At 41.3% G+C, this 19319-nt stretch overlaps 2 protein-coding genes across 2 annotated transcripts; one reads left to right on the forward strand and one right to left on the reverse strand.

Annotated features, from left to right (window-relative positions):
• Positions 1-933: 933 nt before the first annotated feature.
• On the forward strand, positions 934-13429 carry LOC136424327 (uncharacterized). The gene is made up of 14 exons (XM_066412885.1): positions 934-1175; positions 2746-2993; positions 3969-4181; positions 5782-6014; positions 6243-6336; positions 6839-6980; positions 7512-7719; positions 8963-9201; positions 9656-9833; positions 10446-10648; positions 11124-11216; positions 11696-11735; positions 11913-12387; positions 12595-13429. Exons 1-13 carry the CDS (start codon positions 1118-1120, stop codon positions 12316-12318), a joined length of 2355 nt encoding a protein of 784 aa, XP_066268982.1. The 5' UTR covers positions 934-1117; the 3' UTR covers positions 12319-12387; positions 12595-13429.
• LOC136423931 (delta-like protein C) lies at positions 12508-18997 on the reverse strand. Its single transcript, XM_066412332.1, has 7 exons — positions 18913-18997; positions 18163-18370; positions 17226-17491; positions 16609-16786; positions 15802-16004; positions 15239-15417; positions 12508-12555 (listed from the first exon to the last, which is right to left on the reverse strand). Exons 1-7 carry the CDS (start codon positions 18995-18997, stop codon positions 12508-12510), a joined length of 1167 nt encoding a protein of 388 aa, XP_066268429.1.
• Between the last annotated feature and the right edge of the window lie 322 nt (positions 18998-19319).

Here is a 19319-nt window from a genome sequence, read left to right on the forward strand (position 1 = left end):
GCACACTATCTCAGTTGCTAGGCAAGTAACAACCCTCCCGGCTAGCCGCCTACCTTGTTGATCGAGAAAAAGCATGAATCTTAGATTTCTTATTCTTGATGTTTCGTGAGCTGTAAAGCTTCCACTGTAATCGAATAAGTTGGCTTACAATGACACGTATAATATTCATTTAAAACAAATGGATATATATCTATCTATTGTATTGGCTAGAACTGAACTGAAATGGACGGAGAATTGTATATCTTAGATCATCTGAGCTTGTGTATTGTGCAATGACAAAGGACAATATCCGACAATTGAATGGATATCAAATGAAATCAATGCATGGCATAGGCAATGAAGCTTTGGCGACAGGGTCACTTGCGGACTGGAGGAGGAATATAGGTTGCATAATCATAGAGAACCGTTGAAAAGAATGTAACAGTATACTTTTGCAACCAGGGGTAAAGAATTGTCTGCACAGCAGAATCTATATAAAAGTTTCTATACATTAAGATACCTGTATCTAATTATGTGAAAATTTGTAAGGCATCATCCTTTATGATACCAGAATTCTATTTTAAGCGCTCCCGCCCATAGTTTTAACATGGATCACTCCACACAGTGATAAGGTCGGGCGCTTCACACAGTCGTAGGCGTACGCTGAAAGTGAAACTAGGTTTGAGTAGATTTTGTCAGTTTCGTGGATGTTTATTTTCCCAGCCATCCGTGATAGAAACTTAATTCACTCTGACGAATGCACGACCTTACCAAGAAAAATGTACATGAGAAAATATTTCATAAAACTTACAACACGGAATCTGCTGCGCATGGCATTGTTTGGAGCTTTCACTTGTTCTCGTATTCTGATACCATGTCACTTTTCTCAATTTTTCTTTTTTTCTTTCAGGGATACGGTAACTATCTAGGATTTAAAAAGATTCACTTGAACAATTGTTGTCCCTTTTCTTTTCAAAATATTTGTGCTTCAAATGCACTACTTTTGCTCCGCGTACTCACACGGAGGGTGACATCATCGCAAATTTGGCTTGCAGTTTTTGACGTCACGTAAGTCAACAAGGAAGTGTAGCTCGTAGTTGCGAAGGGTTCTCAGTATACCTCAACCCCTCATCCAGCCATGTTGGTTTGTGGCGTTAGAGTACCGAACATGTACAGCCTACAAGTTATTGTCACAGGTAAGTCATATTTACAGCTCTTTCTGTCCCCACCATTCAAACAACACGCCGATACGAGCAGGGTGTCAACCTTGCATTCTCCTTGTCGTCACCACGGTTACATTCACCTTGTGGTTATTTGTCATAGTAGGGCCGGGTTTTCAACAAGACTACGACTGAATCTACCGTCGACAATAATCTAGTACTAAGTATATACAGTCTTGTCTCGTAACAAGACAACAATGTTCTATTCGACGCATGGAATGACCCCAAACTGTTGTGGTAAACAAATCGTACGGTGGACGTGACCGGACCCCTACCAGTTTGGTGCTTTGTCAACTAAAAATCTATAAGTGTGACGTTGTTACGTTGGTTGTTCAGTAATATAGAAAGGGAGGGGCACAGAGTCATGCATTTGTATAATTATTCATGGAGTCTAGTTAACCGTGAGATCAATGGGAATAAAATCTGTATAGCAAGGGTGAACTAGACACATGTTAAGGGACCTTTGGGCTCTGCCTTGGATATTGCTGGTCTTCAGATCTTTTAAGAAATCCCATGCAACGTCAGCAGACATATAAAATGACGGAAAATTGTTGGTAAAGATGTCATGAGCTTCCGTCACAACGTCGGACTGCCTATTTACAATGGCCAGGGTCTGGTTGTAGTACAACAGGAAGGCAACACCATAAATAAACAAAGGTGTGTTGTCGTCTGTTCCACTAGCGCCTACAGGTGAACGTGTAGTATTTGAAAGGCGTTACGTGTTTAAAAAGAATGTCATTCTTGCTTATCTGATAACCATTCAACCAGGTTCCAGATTTTCAAAGTGCACTGCAACAAATAGTCAACGTGGCAGAAAAATTAAGACCAAGGAAAGTCAACTCAGATAAAAAAAATGAAAAAAAAAAATATAGAATGACGAAATTGAGTAACGTAGTGTGGTTCGAAAATTATAAAACAGCTATAACATATTGCTTAAAATCAATAAGAATAAGAATAAAAGTATAACACATTGGACTAGCAGACGGTAACACTAAAGGAAATTGCTTGATGTTGCTTTATGTTATCTTTTGGTCTCAAACAAAGAAATATGTTGTATATATATCTGTATGTATATATAGATCTAACGTTATATCTATAAGTTTGTATTTTTGTTAAGTGGCGTTGGCAAAATAAGTTTTATAACTTGAGTGCAGCGCCACTTGGTCTTTGTCTCTGTTATCATTGAATAAAAACAACAACAAAGAAACAAAGAAACAAAAAAATGAAAGAAAGAAACAAACAAACAAAGAAACAGCCAGACAAACGTAATAACATACTAGACGAATAACTGACAAGCTGGCTAACTAACCGACTGACTGACTGACTAAATAACTGACATACTGACTAACTGACTAAACGACCATGACATTTTATTGAGTGTCAGTGCCCGCTACTGATGCTCGATACAATCTCATTTTACACCTAGAAAAACAGCAGAACGTTCGTAGAGAAAAAAAATTAAGGTTGTGTTCAAAAGAGAACTATATATGAACTTTTCCACCCTTGTTTACTGAGTCTCATTACATGACATGCTTCTGTTTAACAGTGTTCCTGGTTGCATTCGCACAACAAGCAAGGTGTGAGAAGTACATAGACAAGTACGGCTACTTGAGGTGGAACCTCGGGAGCAACGTCCTACAGGGCGCCGAGGACAGACTGGAGTTCAGATTCCGCTACTGTAACAACAAGGGCGTGCTCATTTACCAGCAGGGGGAGGGCAGGAACTTCTTCGCCCTCGGAGTCAACAATGATAGACTGTACCTCGAGGCATCGATAAATCAACTAGCCGTGGAGGTAATTTTAAAAGTCTATTGTTACAGTCACATGGCGTATTGTATTTTCTACCACTGACTAGTTAAACAGTACTTAGCAGTTTGGAGCCAATTCTGTCATGGTTTCCTTTGGTCTTTCAATATAAATAAATAGCCTCTAGCTTTTTGAGTTGCTAAAAAGTCCGTTCACACTTGTGCGTATTTTTAATTCCGTATGAGTTGCGTATTTATTGGGGGAGGGAGGGGGGGGGGTCGCCTTGCTGAAAAAAAGTTTTCAACTTTGACCTACAGTTTTATAAACTGGTTATTGGATAAAAAAATAACGATTCTTTTTAATAAGACTGGTATATTCATAGATAAAATTTGGCAAAATTAAGACAATGAAAGTGCGTAACTCATGCGGACTTGAATATATAAAAGTCTTATCTTAGCAAATAAGGTTATTGTAGCATTTCCTCATAAATTGTGTAGATAAGGACCTTATTTTCATGATCTATGTCTGATATATCGATAATGTCCACGTTTACATAGCTTCAAAATGATGCAAGAATAAAACCTCCATTATTACCACTATCGAATTATGATAGCATTATCCATTTATTATGCAAATAAGGTATTCATTTTCAAAATTGAATTCTGTCGACAATCTTCTCTTTCTCAGTTAAATTTGTCACGTGTTTGATAGTCCTATAATGGGATGCAGGGGATTTATAAAATTTCCTCATTAATTATGCAAATTGCCACGAGGTTTGCATAGTTAGCATATGATTTCCTCAATCATCACTTAAGCTATCTATATATTAAATGTCATGACGATCCTTAATCCGTCTATACAGTGGGGGTAAAGGCCCGAAATGAAGGTAAAAGTGTTTTGAAGTGGTCGTTTTTGCTTGGCTTAACCATGTGTTGCCATGTAATGTTCGTTTGGAAGTCCCTTCCCTAAACGTTAATCCTAGCGCTAATGAATAGTTACAGTGACATTCTCTCTTTCTCTCAGATGTACGTTGGCGAGAACGTTGGAAGGAACCAGACTCATGACGTCACCATCACAGGCCTGGGGACCCTGAACGACCAGACGAGAGTCATCATCAACGGGATCTCCTACACACCCGAGATCCTGACGGACGTGCCCGTGAACCTGGACTTCAGCAGCAGTATGCTCGTCGGAGAAACACAGATTGGTGGATATGAATCCATCGATCAACTCAGGGTAAGACTTCCTTTTCTGTTTATCTTTTTTTGCTCAGTAAAAAAAAAAGAAGAGTATTTTTATTTCACCCATAGCACAGGCATGGGTGAAAAGTATTGCTTTCCCCTAATGTTTCTTCTTCTTCTCCTGTCAAATCTTCAAATTGATTCATCTCCAAGTGATCTGAAAGTTGGCACACTGATAGAGTGGACCAATACCCCGGCTATGTTTTCATTGATGCCTTTTAAGTGACTTCATTTAGTATTTTCGACCATTTTTGACCAAAGATGTATATTGTGCCCTGGTATTACAAATAAATGACCTGAAATTTGATATATAAGTGCATTTGACATAATTTATGGTCATGGGAATTCTTTAATACATTTGGTATGCATTACTTTCAAATTATTAATGAAAAGAATGGGATTTTTTTATCAATTAAAATTTTTTTTCTCACCTTTTCATTAGTATTACATCCGAATGACCTGAAATGTACGGTAACCATGCCTTGGATATATGTACATTGAGCATTACTGACATTATCCATGTAAATTTCATCAAAATAATTGACTTTACGGATTTTGGTTATTTGTTACCAAAATATGCATTTTTGGCTTCTGTGCTGGCATGCCCTGGTATTACATCCGAATGACCTGCATGCGCATTTTGGTATAGGTATGCTCATATGAATTCCGAAACACATTTGGCATACTCCACGGTGGTCAAATTCAGGCTTAGAAACTCCCATATCCAGCCGAATTCGAACCTTGTTCTACGTTGTTTGATCTGACGTACTTCGAACCGTATGTTTCTCTATTTGGGGTCACCTGCGATCATTGCAAGTTTCTACTGTTCTATCTCGCAGCTGTCGGGTCCCATTTTTCTGCATCAGGAGAAAAACTACGTTTTCACCTTATATCAACCGTTTTCTGGCATTTAACATCTAACGAAGGTACTACCGTTTGATTTTGTGACCTTGAATATTACAAGGAAGTTTAGGCCAGTATCAATCCCCCCTCCACTATCCGTACGGCATATGAAATGCGTTCAAACATCGTTTAAGATTGGATCAAAGAAACATCCAGTTTACCTCCAAATAATGGTAACGGTTTTCCAGAGATTTTTGTTCTTGGATTTGTTTTAAATGCTCTTGACTTTGAAATATGGGCAATCTTGTGCCAAAAATGTAAAAAAGACATTCTATTTTACACATTTGTCTATATTAACTATACTTAAAATAAGAAATTTAAGAAAAAATCCCCAATGAGAAAGTTTCCTTTTGTTCTTAGTCGACGACAAATACAAAAATCAGAGATTTTCATTGTCATTAGGAGCCAATCTTAAACGATGTTTGTTTGAATAAAAGCCTGCCTAAAACCTGGAAAAAAACTTTATTTGGGAGCAAAATCTAAGAATAAAAAGAAATTCAGCCATTCAACTCAAAACAACAACATTCAAAGTATGTAAACTCGGCAATTTACCGAAAAGATTTTTCCATCCCAACTTTTTTTTTTTAAATCGATTTACTAGAATCTCCGAAAGTTATAACTGTTGAGTCAGTTGATTAATCCGACCTCTAGGAATACCAAACATCATGTAATATTTTCACCGCCCCTCCCAGCTCAACACCCCGCGGCTGAAAGCCTACCCCATCACCTGTATCACGTTCATCCGTGCGGGACCAACAGACATTGATCTGGACAGCCCCTCCAGTCAGCTGGGAGTGTCTGACCAGTGTATCGTCTGTCTGCCGCCGTCCCTCGTCACGCTGACCAGGACTGACTCATTCCTGCGCATGCGTGTGGACAACTCGCCCCGGTCCAACACCGTCATCAGTCTCAAGTTCAGGACCAAGTAGGTCTGATCTGATACTGCACCGTGTACATGCTTGAACATAATTCGAATTCCATGGAAGGACGTGAATACGCTAATTTTGTCTCGAAGTGTAATCCCGTAAACAGCCCTGTCGTTAAAAAACGATTAAAATGTTGGATGAAGCAGAACTATGTGATGTATGTGGTCAAATGTTTTGAAATAAAAGTAGGCGAAGAACGAAGTCTCAGATAACGTTCTGTCTTCCAGGGCTCCAGACGGTCTCTTGTTTTATTTCGGAGGCCCGGCTTACGTGGCGCTGTACCTGGAGGGTGGGGCACTCGTGCTGCGACTCAACACAAGGGTAAGACTTCCATGCCGATACATTGATACATTGCCAGCCTCCACCAGGACCCGAAGATGGCTGACAAAATAGTAGAAATTGGCCAAATGGTAAATAGTATGCTAAGGGAGTCGGCTTCGGAGTTAGGGACCATTTCCACTTTATAGCGGACTAATTTGTTCTGGCATGGTATACCTCTGTTTGGCCAATTTCTACCTTTTTTTCAGCGACCCGTGGAGCCTGGTAGAGGCTAATACATTGCCATGTATTCTCAATTGTGTAATTTGCAGCCAATTGTTATGACTCAAGTTGAAATTTAACGTTCCAGCTAGCAGTGTCCAGGGCAGTCTTCACACTACGATTGTAGGATTTTGAAATTAGAATCTGTTCATGGATTATATTCATACAACTTTTAGAAACATGATCCTCGTAGTTAAGGGGTGTGTAGAAGACATGGATTTATGTTTTCACTTTTGATTTCAAGCGTTTTATTCTTGTGGGTTTCTATCAAAACTACGTGTAGGGAAGCGGCAGTGACACTAAATATAAAACTACCAGGGCAACATTCAATGATGGCGAAATGCAAGAAGTTTCAGTGACGAGGACAGGCAACACGGCCACCTTGCGTGATGGCGCCGGGAATATTATATCTCAAGTAATTTTCGGTAAGTTCTCCGGTTAGACCGAGGTCCTTTTGTCGTTCCATTTCTTATTCTTTCTTTAGTAACGTTATAATCAGTGACATGATACATTGTGCTTTACCGTATGAGGTTTGGGTGGCTTCAACTTGGGATTGTTGGTCGTCAGGACGAATGATCAGGTCTTGCATTACGATCCCATAACAAACACTGCTAAATCGACACACTCACAGGTTAACGAGGTCATTGGTTCCGTTATTTTAACCCTAACCCCCCCACGCCGCCGCCCCCCCCCCCCCCCCTCACTGGACCCGCGGCACGCTGGCGGCGTCGCTGCGGTCGATCGAATTGACAAAGCACTCAACGAATTTCATCGACAAAAAAAAATAACGAATGTTTTTAAGCTTTGTGTGTTTTGTTGTCTTTTTGGTCATACTTGTACGTTTTGAGTGACATTCCCATCATAAAGTCAAGGGTAACACAAATCCAGAGCGATACCGCTAGCGTACCGCAGATCCAGTGAGAGGGGGGCTTAACGTGTTTGTTTTATCCGGCCAGGTGGGAGCCAGAACACCGGCCAGGCGCTGAACGCGGAGCGCCTGTATGTGGGCGGGTTTGAGGCGGCTGTCCTCGGGGGCCTGTCCTCCGACATCGAGGTGACGCAGTCGTTCCGCGGCTGCCTGGAGGAGCTTCGCTTCGCCTCCTACAGCGCCGTGGAATCGGCACCCACACTAGTCAACTTCGAGAACCAAAACATCGCAAACAGGTCAGTTAATGACGAAGTCCTCTCCTTCGCATTCTTGAATTGAAAAAAAAACGAACTTGTACCAGACTGATCATTTCAGTAATATCTGTGGGAGACGCACAACGTCACGTAAAGAAGTAGGGTGTAAATTCTGGCTTGTTGTAGAGGACCACTATTAGTCTGATGGTGGTTAAAATTATACAGTCAAATATCCTTGTCGAGAAACCACCTCGCGCATGCAACCACCTCCAGTCATAAGCCACATTTAAACAGTCTCGTCCATTTTTACGTATAAGTTAAACCCACCCTGTCCTCAGAAACCATTTTCTATTCTCATATAAAAAATTTTCGTTCTGGGGTCTAGGGTAGCTTCTGCAAGGAGAATAACCATTTTCCTCAGTACCTAGAGCTGTTACTGAATCCAGGTTTGACTGTACCTAAAATTTGAGGTTACAATGCATTTTGTATCTCCATGAAAAATGGAGATATTGCTTTTGGCGTGTCTGTGTGTCTGTGTGTGTGTCTGTGTGTGTGTTTCCGGACTACTGTAGTCGGCATAACTCAAGAACCTCCTAATAGATTACGATGATATTTGGTATGTGGGCAGGTTTTGTAAAGCCGAAGTTCAAGGTTAATTTTGGGCCCCCTGGTATGTGACCTTGGTACTGCGGCATAACTTCCGTTTTTGTATCTTTTGACTTGGTCGTGCTATAATCTTGATTTTTGGGTGGCAGAAGTGGTATACATTTGGGCCCCCTAGTAGCTTGCTCTGGAACTGCAGGGGCGTTATTGTGAAAATTTTCAAGGGAGAATAACTGAACAAAGGAACGACGGATTTCCATGATATTTAGTATACAGGTTGCTTACACAGAGATGCACACAATGAAGTGCAAATTATACTCATTAGGACTAAATTTGCATAAATAATGAGGAAAATCTTTATTTCCAGTGTTTTCCATTATAAGACTCAAATACATGTAACATATGTACTTTATGGCAGGTGGAGCATCAACAGATACCAACTATGCAAATAGATTCCAAATTTGCATAATCAATGCAAAAACGCCATAATTAATATAATTGGAAAATTATACCTGTAGATTTATAGGACTGTCAATATTGCAACATGTGTAAGTTAGATAAAGGTGTTTATGACCAAGCATATATTATGTAAATGTATAAGTCATTTGCATAAACAGAATTCTTCATGGAGATATGAGGTCTCTGAACTCTTGTTTAGTTACTGCTTTCCTTTTTCTCCCAGTCATGTGGACTTCTCCTCCTGTCTGGAGTCTGCCAGCTGTCAGTCCTACGCGTGTACCGGAGAGGGTCAGCAGTGCAGCCTGGGCGTGTGTGAGTGTATCCATGGGTACGGGGTGCGGTCCCAGAACCCGCTCGTCTGCTACAACATCGACGACTGCAGCCCTAACCCCTGTCAGAACGGAGCGCGGTGTACGGACAAGATTGCCGACTACAACTGTACCTGTACGGTCCGGTACAAAGGTACGTCCATCTTGTTCTTTTTCTGATGACGTTGAAAGTTTCTAACTGGTGAAATATCTGTGATATAAAGTAGAGTGGATTCATTCCTCGAGCTAAACGCCATCTTTCACACCGCAATCGTCCCTATGTTAGACATCTAAAGCCACATAGTTCTCGTTTAGAACTTTAATTCATCCTAGTACCATTGACAGTCTTGATAAAACTTCTAAACGGGACCAATGCGGCTCTAGATGTCTTACTGAGGGATGACTACGGTTCGATAAATGTCCGTTAGTTTGAAGAATAAGTCCACTTTTACTTTATAAGGTAAAATATCTGTGTTTACTTTTTTATTGGTCAATCTAGTTTGTACTATAGCTAGAGAGCTGTTTTGAGACATAGATGTCAGTGCCTTGATTAAGAAGTCAGCTCAATGTGAACTTGTACCAACCCGTACGTAACTGTCCCGTTCCAGGTAAAAACTGTTCCGTCGTCCGGAACTGCTACAACTTTCCGTGTCTGAACGGAGCCGAGTGTATCGAACTGGACACACCGACACCTAGCGCGACTGGCCGAAACTGCAGCTGTGCGCCAGGGTACAAGGGCGTGGACTGTGGACAGGACTGCGACGAATGTAATGAACAGTGCAACAGGTGACCAGTGTTGTTTCAAGCGTCTCAGAAAACAAATGTCTTGGGCAGCCGGGTTATGGGCGGCAGTGTTGTCTTATCACTAGATAGCTAAGTCGAGTGACAACCATTTCTGACAATGCAATACCAGTACAAAGACACGTACATGTACATGTATATAATCGATGTATATCTCCAATTTCTTATACATGTAATTTAGGTCCTGTTGATTCGATTATATGGATGACTTCCGCCCTGCGCATCAAGTTCCGTCAGTTTTCACAAAAATAGATAATTTTTTGACAAATCGTACAAAGAAGACGGAAAATTAGCAAATATATGCTGTAAATTGCAACAACAAAAATTCGGAAAACGGATACAAAGTCAATTCCAAAACCAAAGAAGAAGATGCGAAAGAACAATTTCTCGGTATACCATACTCTTGTGTGTTTAGTCATTTGTTTAACCTTCCTAATTACTCAGTCTGAGATTTCGTGATGATGGCAACTGTTGTTTTGTTTTATTCGCACGCTCGCATCAGCTTTGGGATTCCCATGTGATGTCATCCATATATTCGAATCAATACAGCCCTAAGTCGCAATGGTACATCTATAACGTTTACTTTTGTCCCTCTAGCGGAATTTGTGTGAACTCCATCAGCTGTGAGAACAGCATTGGCGATTTTATCTGCGTGTGTAAGATAGGATACGAAGGGAAAGACTGCAGCAGTGAGATAGACTACTGTAAGGACAGCCCCTGCGGCCCGGGCATCTGTAACAACTTCCTCGCGGGCTACAACTGCACGTGTCCGAACGACACTACAGGAGCAGTGCAGAATCGTGAGTTGTCGCTTTCCTTGTCTCACGAGTCAAAAAGTTATTGAGAAATGTTTGATATTTTGATACAAAATTGTACAATTATGCCTGGTGTTGTTATTTATTCTACATCAATGATATCGCAGATAGTTGTGTCATTTGCAAGATAAAGAACAAGAGCTATCTGCCACTAACAGCTCACGAACATTTCATTGATATCAACAACTGGAGCCGCTGCATTACCGTAGAAATCCATTAGGGGGCCCATTATCGAACTGAAACTTTGACTTTTGTCTTCCCGATGGTCAATTAAGATATGCTGTTGGTGGACAGAAAAATAAACACACACACACACACACACACAAACACACACACACACACACACACACACACACACACACACAGACAAACGGCACCGAAATCATAAACTTCTTGGCGAAATCAAGGTATTCAACCTGTTATAACTGACCTCCTTGAGTATATGTGTGTCCCCTTACAGGGCAGAGCTGCGGCCCAATCAACCCCAGCGGCCCGATCGCGATCTCACCCGCCACTCTTGCAGCCATCTTCGTCCCTCTCGTCATCGTGCTGAGTAAGTACATCTATCTTAGCATGAAAATTCCTCCGAGACGGTAAATCGCATCATGAGAAATAAACTAGTCTCCAACTCAAATAATGGTCTCGTTGGTCACCTGATGTTTCACTTTGGTGAAGTGATGATCTTATCTTTGGTCCATTGGACAGCCATTTTCCATCTCGACCGGTCTTCGGCCTCTTCCCATGGTATGCCAGCTCTTTTTCGGCCTTCTTGGAATGTCTCAGGTGTTCATTGGCCTCCCTCTAACGAAATGATGAAAAGACAGATATTTTGGAAATTTAGGGGGAAAAGTGCCAAATTTTCCAGTAAATGTGGCAAGTCAACATTTTCTGGTGGCACATTTTCATACATCAGTACGCCCGACGACAGTAATGAACAGATGCTATTTTGCACAAGTAGAAAAAGACACACACTACAAATAAAGTTTCTCACAAGCGTGTTTCCCAGTTCTAAAATACTTCCCTTCATCCTAGCAATTCTTGTGACCGTGTTCGCGGCTTACCATTTCCAGACGTAAGTACATGCATATTCGAAATAAATCCCTCACATTTTATTCGCTGAATGCATCATTAACATTAAACATCGTTGAATTCAATATCTATAATCATTGTGTTTGTGGTATATAGCTAGAAGTGACGAATGCAACAATTGTCACGAACAGAACATTTCCGCATCCTCCTATATCTATAGATATCGTTCACGGATGTCACAGAAGGGGATGACCCAGGAGACTACACATGTACAGGAACAGCAGAACACCGTCCTACAAGAGCCTGTCTACCAAACACTCAACCCGGCAACTTACATGGTGCTACAGCCACCAAACCGTCACGCCGAAGTGTCGACACAAACCGAACACAGTGCACCAAGTGAGGACGATGCGTACCAGCCGCTGTCACGGGAAACTATGGAAGCCCCCAGTGGATACTCCAGTCTTCAACCCACCAACAACCGAGCCAGAAGCAGCATGAATCAAGGTGAGGACGACTACGAGAATCCCGACCAAGGCGACTCGAACCAAGAAGGTAACCAAAACGACGTAAACGAGATCAACCTGGATTTGGAGGAGGGTGCATACTTAGAAATTGTGGCATGAACACTTAAAGTTTGTAAGATTTAAACCATTCAAAAAAATCCCTCGTTGTTGTTTATCCCTGGCCACAAGGTAGTGACCACAAAAGGGCCTAAGACATAATGTCAACTTCAGAATTGTTACTTTTCTTTCCATAGAAATACTTAAATTGTTGCATTGTGATTATTATTTCCTTGCGATGTATGTACATATTCATGGATCCGACTTGTTTGCAAGTGCTGCGAGGGAAGCGATCCACATCTGCAGACAACGCAGCACATTAAAATAATTTTTATCAATGTTGATGCAAGTACTGTAGTGTAATTGTAAGTGTAATCACGTGTGTTATCATGTTAAAACTGCACTCTGTAAGATTTGGTCAATACAGAAAGTCAATTTTTCCACCATTTCTTTACATAGTATGTTGAATTAACATTGTAGAATGACATACCAGTATTCAGGAAGGAATGTTTCAACATCATTGCACCATATAAACCAGTTTGAAACTGAACTTTCAAAGCCAGTTGGCAGTTGGGGCAGTTTGGCCACACATGGCTTATCAGCCAAACTGCCCATTGGGGTGCCTGATTACAGTTCACCACAGTTTCTGCCAAACCTCCTTACCGGAGTTCTAGCAGTTTGGAACGGGGAAAATCCGCTTTATCAGTTCCCTACAAACTTGGCTAATATATTTCATCCTCATTCAAAAAGATATCGCTGTTATCTAGATCCACTGAAGTGTCGCTAAGTAATTAACCTACCCAGGGGTCCTGCCAGTGTGCGAGATGTTGTTGATTACAAACATTAGGCTCTAGGTTGAGGTGGTGTCACGGACTTTTACAGCTTATTTTTGTATAGTTAAAAAATACCAGACATGCCCAAAATAGACGAATTAATGATGGATATATGCTAAAAAGTGGTTGTCCATATCGTTTGTAGTAAGATTTGTTCACAAGAATATTTTCAATTTTTGCGTCAAAATGTTACATAGTGGGCATTTAAGTATTCTAATGTTTTGCTGTATTACGACTCTAGAAAGAGTAGAGAAGTATCATGTCTCTAATGTGGATTATCTAAATAAACAAATAAAGAAACAAATAAACAGTGGACTTCACTGTCTCAAGAAAACATATAATTGTTTCTTGTCACGTTATGATTAACATCATCGGTCACGTGATAAGAGTTCTCCATAGCAAGACCTGACTTACCTGGTTGGGGAAGAGACAGAGTACGTCACGAATTCTCCATCAATGTAGCAAACTCTCTTTTTGTGTGTAAGCGTTTTAACATTTCGTTTGAAATATTCCAAATGTCATTTCTCTGTATTCCACTAGCTAAATGGACTCCCATCGTAATAATTACAAGCCTCAGGGAATCCAGTCTGCCATTAGCACTATAAACAATAGGTGCAGAACACTGGAAGAAATCCAACTTACTGTTTAACTGCATTTTTGAAAAGCACTATATATTCGTTAGATTTCTTCAAGATACTGGCATATGTAACGTAGTGCAGAATGATGCAGACCATTGTAGAAAACCTGGATATTCAATACAATACAACAAAATAAACCATTTTTTACTCTTCATGGAAGAAAAATTCTACTTTTTGTATGAATTCAATATATTGTGGCCCTTTTTGGATTTCAATACGCCTTCATGAATTAAGAACCTTCTTTCGCTCTATAATGTGTTTTACCATGTATATGTAACGCTATGTGTTGATAGATTTATTAGAAATTGAATGATGTAATCCGTATCTCTGTTATCTTTTGTATGACCCTTAACCACATAGTAACCTCAATGAAAATTGGCCAGCAGGCTGATTCGAGCTTCTCAAGAACAAACAAAGACAAAGGTTCAAACAGTCACCTTCTCAGCAATGCTACTCTCTGTTACTTTGAGATATAGATACATCAATTAACTAATCTAGTACGAACTACAGGAAGGTTCCAGGCTATACAATGTTCTAGTACAAACTACAGGAAGGTTCTAGGCTATATGATGTTGTCAATGGTAGATATTATCAACTGGCTACTTATACTAATCTAGTACGAACTACATGAAGGTTTCAGGCTATACAATGTTGCTAATGGTAGAAAGTATCGACTGGTTACTTACATTGTATACTAATTAAGTACAAACTACAGGACGGTTCTAGGCTATATAATGTTGTCAATGATAGATAGTATTAACTGACAAATTAAACTAATTAAGTACGAACTACAGGAAGGTTCTAGGCTATATAATGTTGACAATGGTAGATAGTATCAACATGAGGTACTTATACTAATCTAATACAAACTACAGGAAGGTTCCAGGCTACACAATGTTCTAGTAGAAACTACAGGACGGCTCTAGGCTATACAATATTCTAGTAAAAACTATAGGGAGGTTCTATGATATACAATGTTGTCAATGGTAAAAAGTATAAACAGAAATTGGCCCAACCCGTCATTTTTGATGGACAAAAATCTGTATGCAAAGATATTTAGACAGAGCTTAGAATTTTGCAAAAACTCCATGAGATCAGCGGAAGTTTACGACGAGCTCGAGGCCGATATTGATAATTTCTAATGCCCACCGGCGACAACCCCAGCCAGACACATAGAGCGCCGTGGTGGTTGCCAGTTATAGTTGCTGGCCGTGCAGTTTTGGCTGGTCGCATCGGGCTGACGTTTTTTATCTATTTTGTCCCTCGCTGTTCACCGTCAGTTATTGTCATCAAAGAAGCCTAAAAATTCAGAAATACCATTTCTCAGAAATACCATGTCTCCGAACTCTAATTGCAGAAAAAATTATTTGTTCATTACAAATAAACATATCAAAAATCACACTTATGTACAGAAATGTACAGCCAGACAATGTATGGCCATATAATTGCTACATTTATTAGAAAATGTGGATTTTTTTCATCCCATCTTTTCCGATATAGCTGACTTTTTACCAGGTGGCCGACGAATTCGAAACTCTCGCCAGAATTCGAACTCAGGCCCTGTGCCTGGTCCCGTATGTACTTACTCAGCACGATGACGAGACACACCAGGATGACTGCAAGGTCGGCGGACGAGTTTGGGCCGGAGGGGCTGGTTTGGCCGGAAGGGCCGGTTGGGCCGCAGCTCTGACCTGTTAGGGGATACAAATTAACTGTGAGGTCCAAGAAGATTATGTTTTGGTTCCGTTTGTCTGTGTGTGTACATGTGTCGTTGTCTATCTATAACTCGAGAAGCTGTGGATAGATCCATATGATATATAATAGGTAGGTCAAGGTCGGGAAACGAAGGTTAAAGTTCAAGTTCGATAATGGGCCTTCTAGCGGATTACTGAATTACTGCAGCGGTTCTGGGTCTGATATCTGGACATGCAATGTTCTTGACTTTTTATTGGCAGATACATCTTGTCTTTCCTTCATCTTGCCATTAGACATAATTGTACAATTTTGTACCAAAAGATTTTGTACCATTTCTCCACAACTTTTTGACTCGTGAAACAAGGAAAGCGACAACTCACGATTCTGCACTGCTCCTGTAGGGTCGTCCGGACACGTGCAGTTGTAGCCCTTGAGGAAGTTGTTACAGATGCCCGTTCCGCAGGGGGTATCCTTACAGTAGTCTATCTCACTGCTGCAGTCTTTCCCTTCGTATCCTATCTTACACTCGCAGATGAAGTCGCCAATGCTGTTCACACAGCTGATGGAGTTCACGCACATTCCGCTAGAGGGGCAAATCTCAACGTTACAGATGTACCATTGTGACTTAGGGCCGTGTTGATTCGAATATATGGATGACATCACATGGGAATCCCAAAGCTGATGCGAGCGTGCGAATAAAAAAACAGTTGCTATCATCATAATCTCAGACTGAGTAATTAGGAAGGTTGAACAAATAACTAAACACACAAGCGTATGGTATACCAAAAAAAATTGTTATATCACATCTTCTTCTTTGGTTTTAGAATCGACTTTGAATCCGTTTTTCGTTGTTCTTCTGTTACAATTTACAGCATATATATGCAATCTTTTGGCTTCTTTGTATGATTTGTCAAAAACTATTTTTTTTTAAACTGACGAAACTTGTTGGAAGTCATCCATATAATGAGTCAACACATATCCTAAATTACGTGTAACGTTATAATAAATTGGAGATATGCATCGATTGTATACATGTACATATACGTGTCTTGGTACTGGTATTGCATTGTCAGAAATGGTTGTCACTCGACTTAGCTATCCAGTGATAAAATAACATTGCCGCCCATAATAGTAATACGGCTGCCCAAGACATTTTTTTCTGAGACGCTTGTAACAACACTGGTTACCTGTTACACTGTTCGTTACATTCGTCGCAGTCCTGTCCACAGTCCACGCCTTTCAACCCTGGCGTACAGCTGCAGATCCGGCCAGCCGCGCTAGGTGTCGGTGTGTCCAGTTCGATACACTCGGCGCCGTTCAGACACGGGAAATCGTAGCAGTTCCGGATGACGGAACAGTTTTTACCTGGAACCGGACAGTTACGGGTTGTTGCAAGTTCAAATTGAACTGAGTTCTTAGGGCACTGGAATCTTTGTCTCAAAACAGCTCCCTAGTACAAACTAGATCGACCAATAAAAACAAGTAAACACCTTATTTCACCTAATAAAGTAAAAGTGGACTTATTCTTCAAACTAACGGACATCTATCGAACCGCAGTCATCCCTCAATAAGACATCTAGAGCCGCATTGGTCCCGTTTAGAAGTTTTATCAAGACTGTCAATTGTACTAGGTAATAAAAGTTCTAAACGAGAACTACGTGGCTTGAGATGTCTAACTTAGGGACGATTGCGGTGTGAAAGATGTCGTTTAGCTCGAGGAATGAATCCACTCTACTTTGTATCACAGATATTTCACCAGTTAGAAACTTTCAACGTCATCAGAAAAAGAACAAGCTGGACCTACCTTTGTACCGGTCCGTACAGGTACAGTTATAGTCGGCGATCCTGTCCGTACACCGCTCTCCGTTCTGACAGGGGTTGGGGCTGCAGTCGTCGATGTTGTAGCAGACGGGCGGGTCCTGAGCCCGGACCCCGTACCCATGGATACACTCACACACGCCCAGGCTGCACTGCTGATCCTCTGCGGTACACGGGTAGGACTGACAGCTGGCAGACTCCAGACAGGAGGAGAAGTCCACACCACTGGGAGAAAAATGGAAGCAGCACAACCTTTAAAAAAGATCATTGTAACCTGAAATTGCAGATACAGTCAAACCCGGATTCAGTATCCACTCTAGGGACTGAGGAAAACAGTTATTCTCCTAGCAGACGTTAAAAATCGCGGCCCCCAGACCGAAACTTCTGCTATGAGAATAGAAAATTGTTGCTCATCATGACAGGATGGGGTTCACCAATATGTAAGAATGGAGGGGACTGTTTTATGTGGCTTGTGACTGGAGATGGTTGCCTGCGTCAGGTGGTCACCCGACCAGGTTTGACTGACTTAACATTTTGTTAAGCGCCAGCATACTACTACGTTACGCTAAGGTGACATTTCCCAACTGGGGCCCGGTCCGTTTGTGGGAACGGAAACTAAGCAATTCATATCAAGAATACACACTAATGGTGCTCATGATTAGTTTTTGCAGCTTTTCTTCTGCTTTGCTGTCTTTTATATCATTTCGTTCCCGCAAACTACCCGGCCGGGCCCCTGGTTGGAAAATGTGACCGTAGCATTAGTGGTCCTCTACAACAATCGAGAATTAAATGCCACCTCTTTTCGTGTAGATCGTTGTGCGTTATTCTGTCTTTAATCCCTGAGATATTACTGAAATGATCGGTCTGGTACAATTTCGTTTGTCAATTGTACAATTTAAAGGAGAGAAATTCGCCTTTATAACCTGGCATCGATGTTCTGGTTCTCGAAGTTGACTAGAGTGGGTGCCGATTCCACGGCGCTGTAGGAGGCGAAGCGCAGCTCCTCCAGACAGCCGCGGAACGACTGCGTCACCTCAATGTCGGAGGACAGGCCCCCGAGGACAGCCGCCTCAAACCCGCCCACATGCAGGCGCTCCGCGTTCAGCGCCTGGGCGGTGTTCTGACTTCCACCTGGCCGGATCAAATAATTAAACAAACACGTTAAGACCTCCTCACTGGACCCACGGCACGCTGGCGGTGTCGCTGCGTCCTAAACTGGATTTGTGTTACCCTTGACTTTATAATGGGAATATCGATAAGTATGTACAAAGGGACAACAAAACACACAGAGCTTATTAAAAGATTCGTTTTTTTCGATGAAATTCGTTGAGTGCTTTGTCAATTCGATCGGCCGCAGCGACGCTGCCAGCGTGACGCGGGTCCAGTGAGGGGGTTAGGGTTAAAATAACGGAACCAATGACCTCGTTAACCTGTGAGTGTGTCGGTTTAGTAGTGTTTGTTATGTGATCGTAATGCAAGACCTGATCATTCTTCCTGACGACAAACAATCCCAAGTTGAAGCCACCCAAACCTCAAAGGGTAAAGCACAATATATTATCCTTACATGTTACTGATTATAACGTTACTAAACGATCTGTTTGCGACACCATTTTGAGTCCTACGACATCAGAAATGGAACCGCAAAAGGACCTCGGTCTAAACGGAGAACTTACCGAAAATTACTTGAGCAATAATATTCCCGGCGCCATCACGCAAGATGGCCGTGTTGCCTGTCCTCGTCACTGAAACTTCCTGCATTCTGCCATCATTGAATGATGTCCTGGTAGTTTTATATTCAGTGTCGCCGCCGCTTCCCTACACGTAGTTTTGATAGAAACCCACAAGAATAAAACGCTTGAAATCAAAAGTGAAAACATAAAAATCCATGTCTTCTACACATCCCTCAACTACGAGGATCATATTTCTAAAAGTTGCATGAATATAATCCATAAACAGATTTTTATTTCAAAAGCCTACAACCGTAGAGTGAAGACTGCACTGGACACTGCTAGCTGGAACGTTAAATTTCAACTTGAGTCATAAGAATTGGCTGCAAATTACAAAATTGAGAATACATGGC

The sequence above is a fragment of the Branchiostoma lanceolatum genome, chromosome 18 (genome assembly GCF_035083965.1).
Source record: "Branchiostoma lanceolatum isolate klBraLanc5 chromosome 18, klBraLanc5.hap2, whole genome shotgun sequence".
NCBI classification, from domain to species: Eukaryota; Metazoa; Chordata; class Leptocardii; order Amphioxiformes; family Branchiostomatidae; genus Branchiostoma; species Branchiostoma lanceolatum.

Bases quoted from the DNA above. Each gene is read 5' to 3' on its own strand.
- LOC136424327 (XM_066412885.1), top strand. From the start codon at position 1,118: ATGTTGGTTTGTGGCGTTAGAGTACCGAACATGTACAGCCTACAAGTT. The intron at 2,994-3,968 runs GTAATTTTAAAA...TCTTTCTCTCAG, and splicing joins TAAATCAACTAGCCGTGGAG to ATGTACGTTGGCGAGAACGT. The intron at 11,217-11,695 runs GTAAGTACATCT...CCTTCATCCTAG, and splicing joins CCCTCTCGTCATCGTGCTGA to CAATTCTTGTGACCGTGTTC.
- LOC136423931 (XM_066412332.1), bottom strand. From the start codon at position 18,997: ATGCAGGAAGTTTCAGTGACGAGGACAGGCAACACGGCCATCTTGCGT. The intron at 18,371-18,912 runs GTAAGTTCTCCG...TGATCCGGCCAG, and splicing joins TATTGCTCAAGTAATTTTCG to GTGGAAGTCAGAACACCGCC. The intron at 15,418-15,801 runs GTGAGTTGTCGC...ATCCCCTAACAG, and splicing joins TACAGGAGCAGTGCAGAATC to GTCAGAGCTGCGGCCCAACC.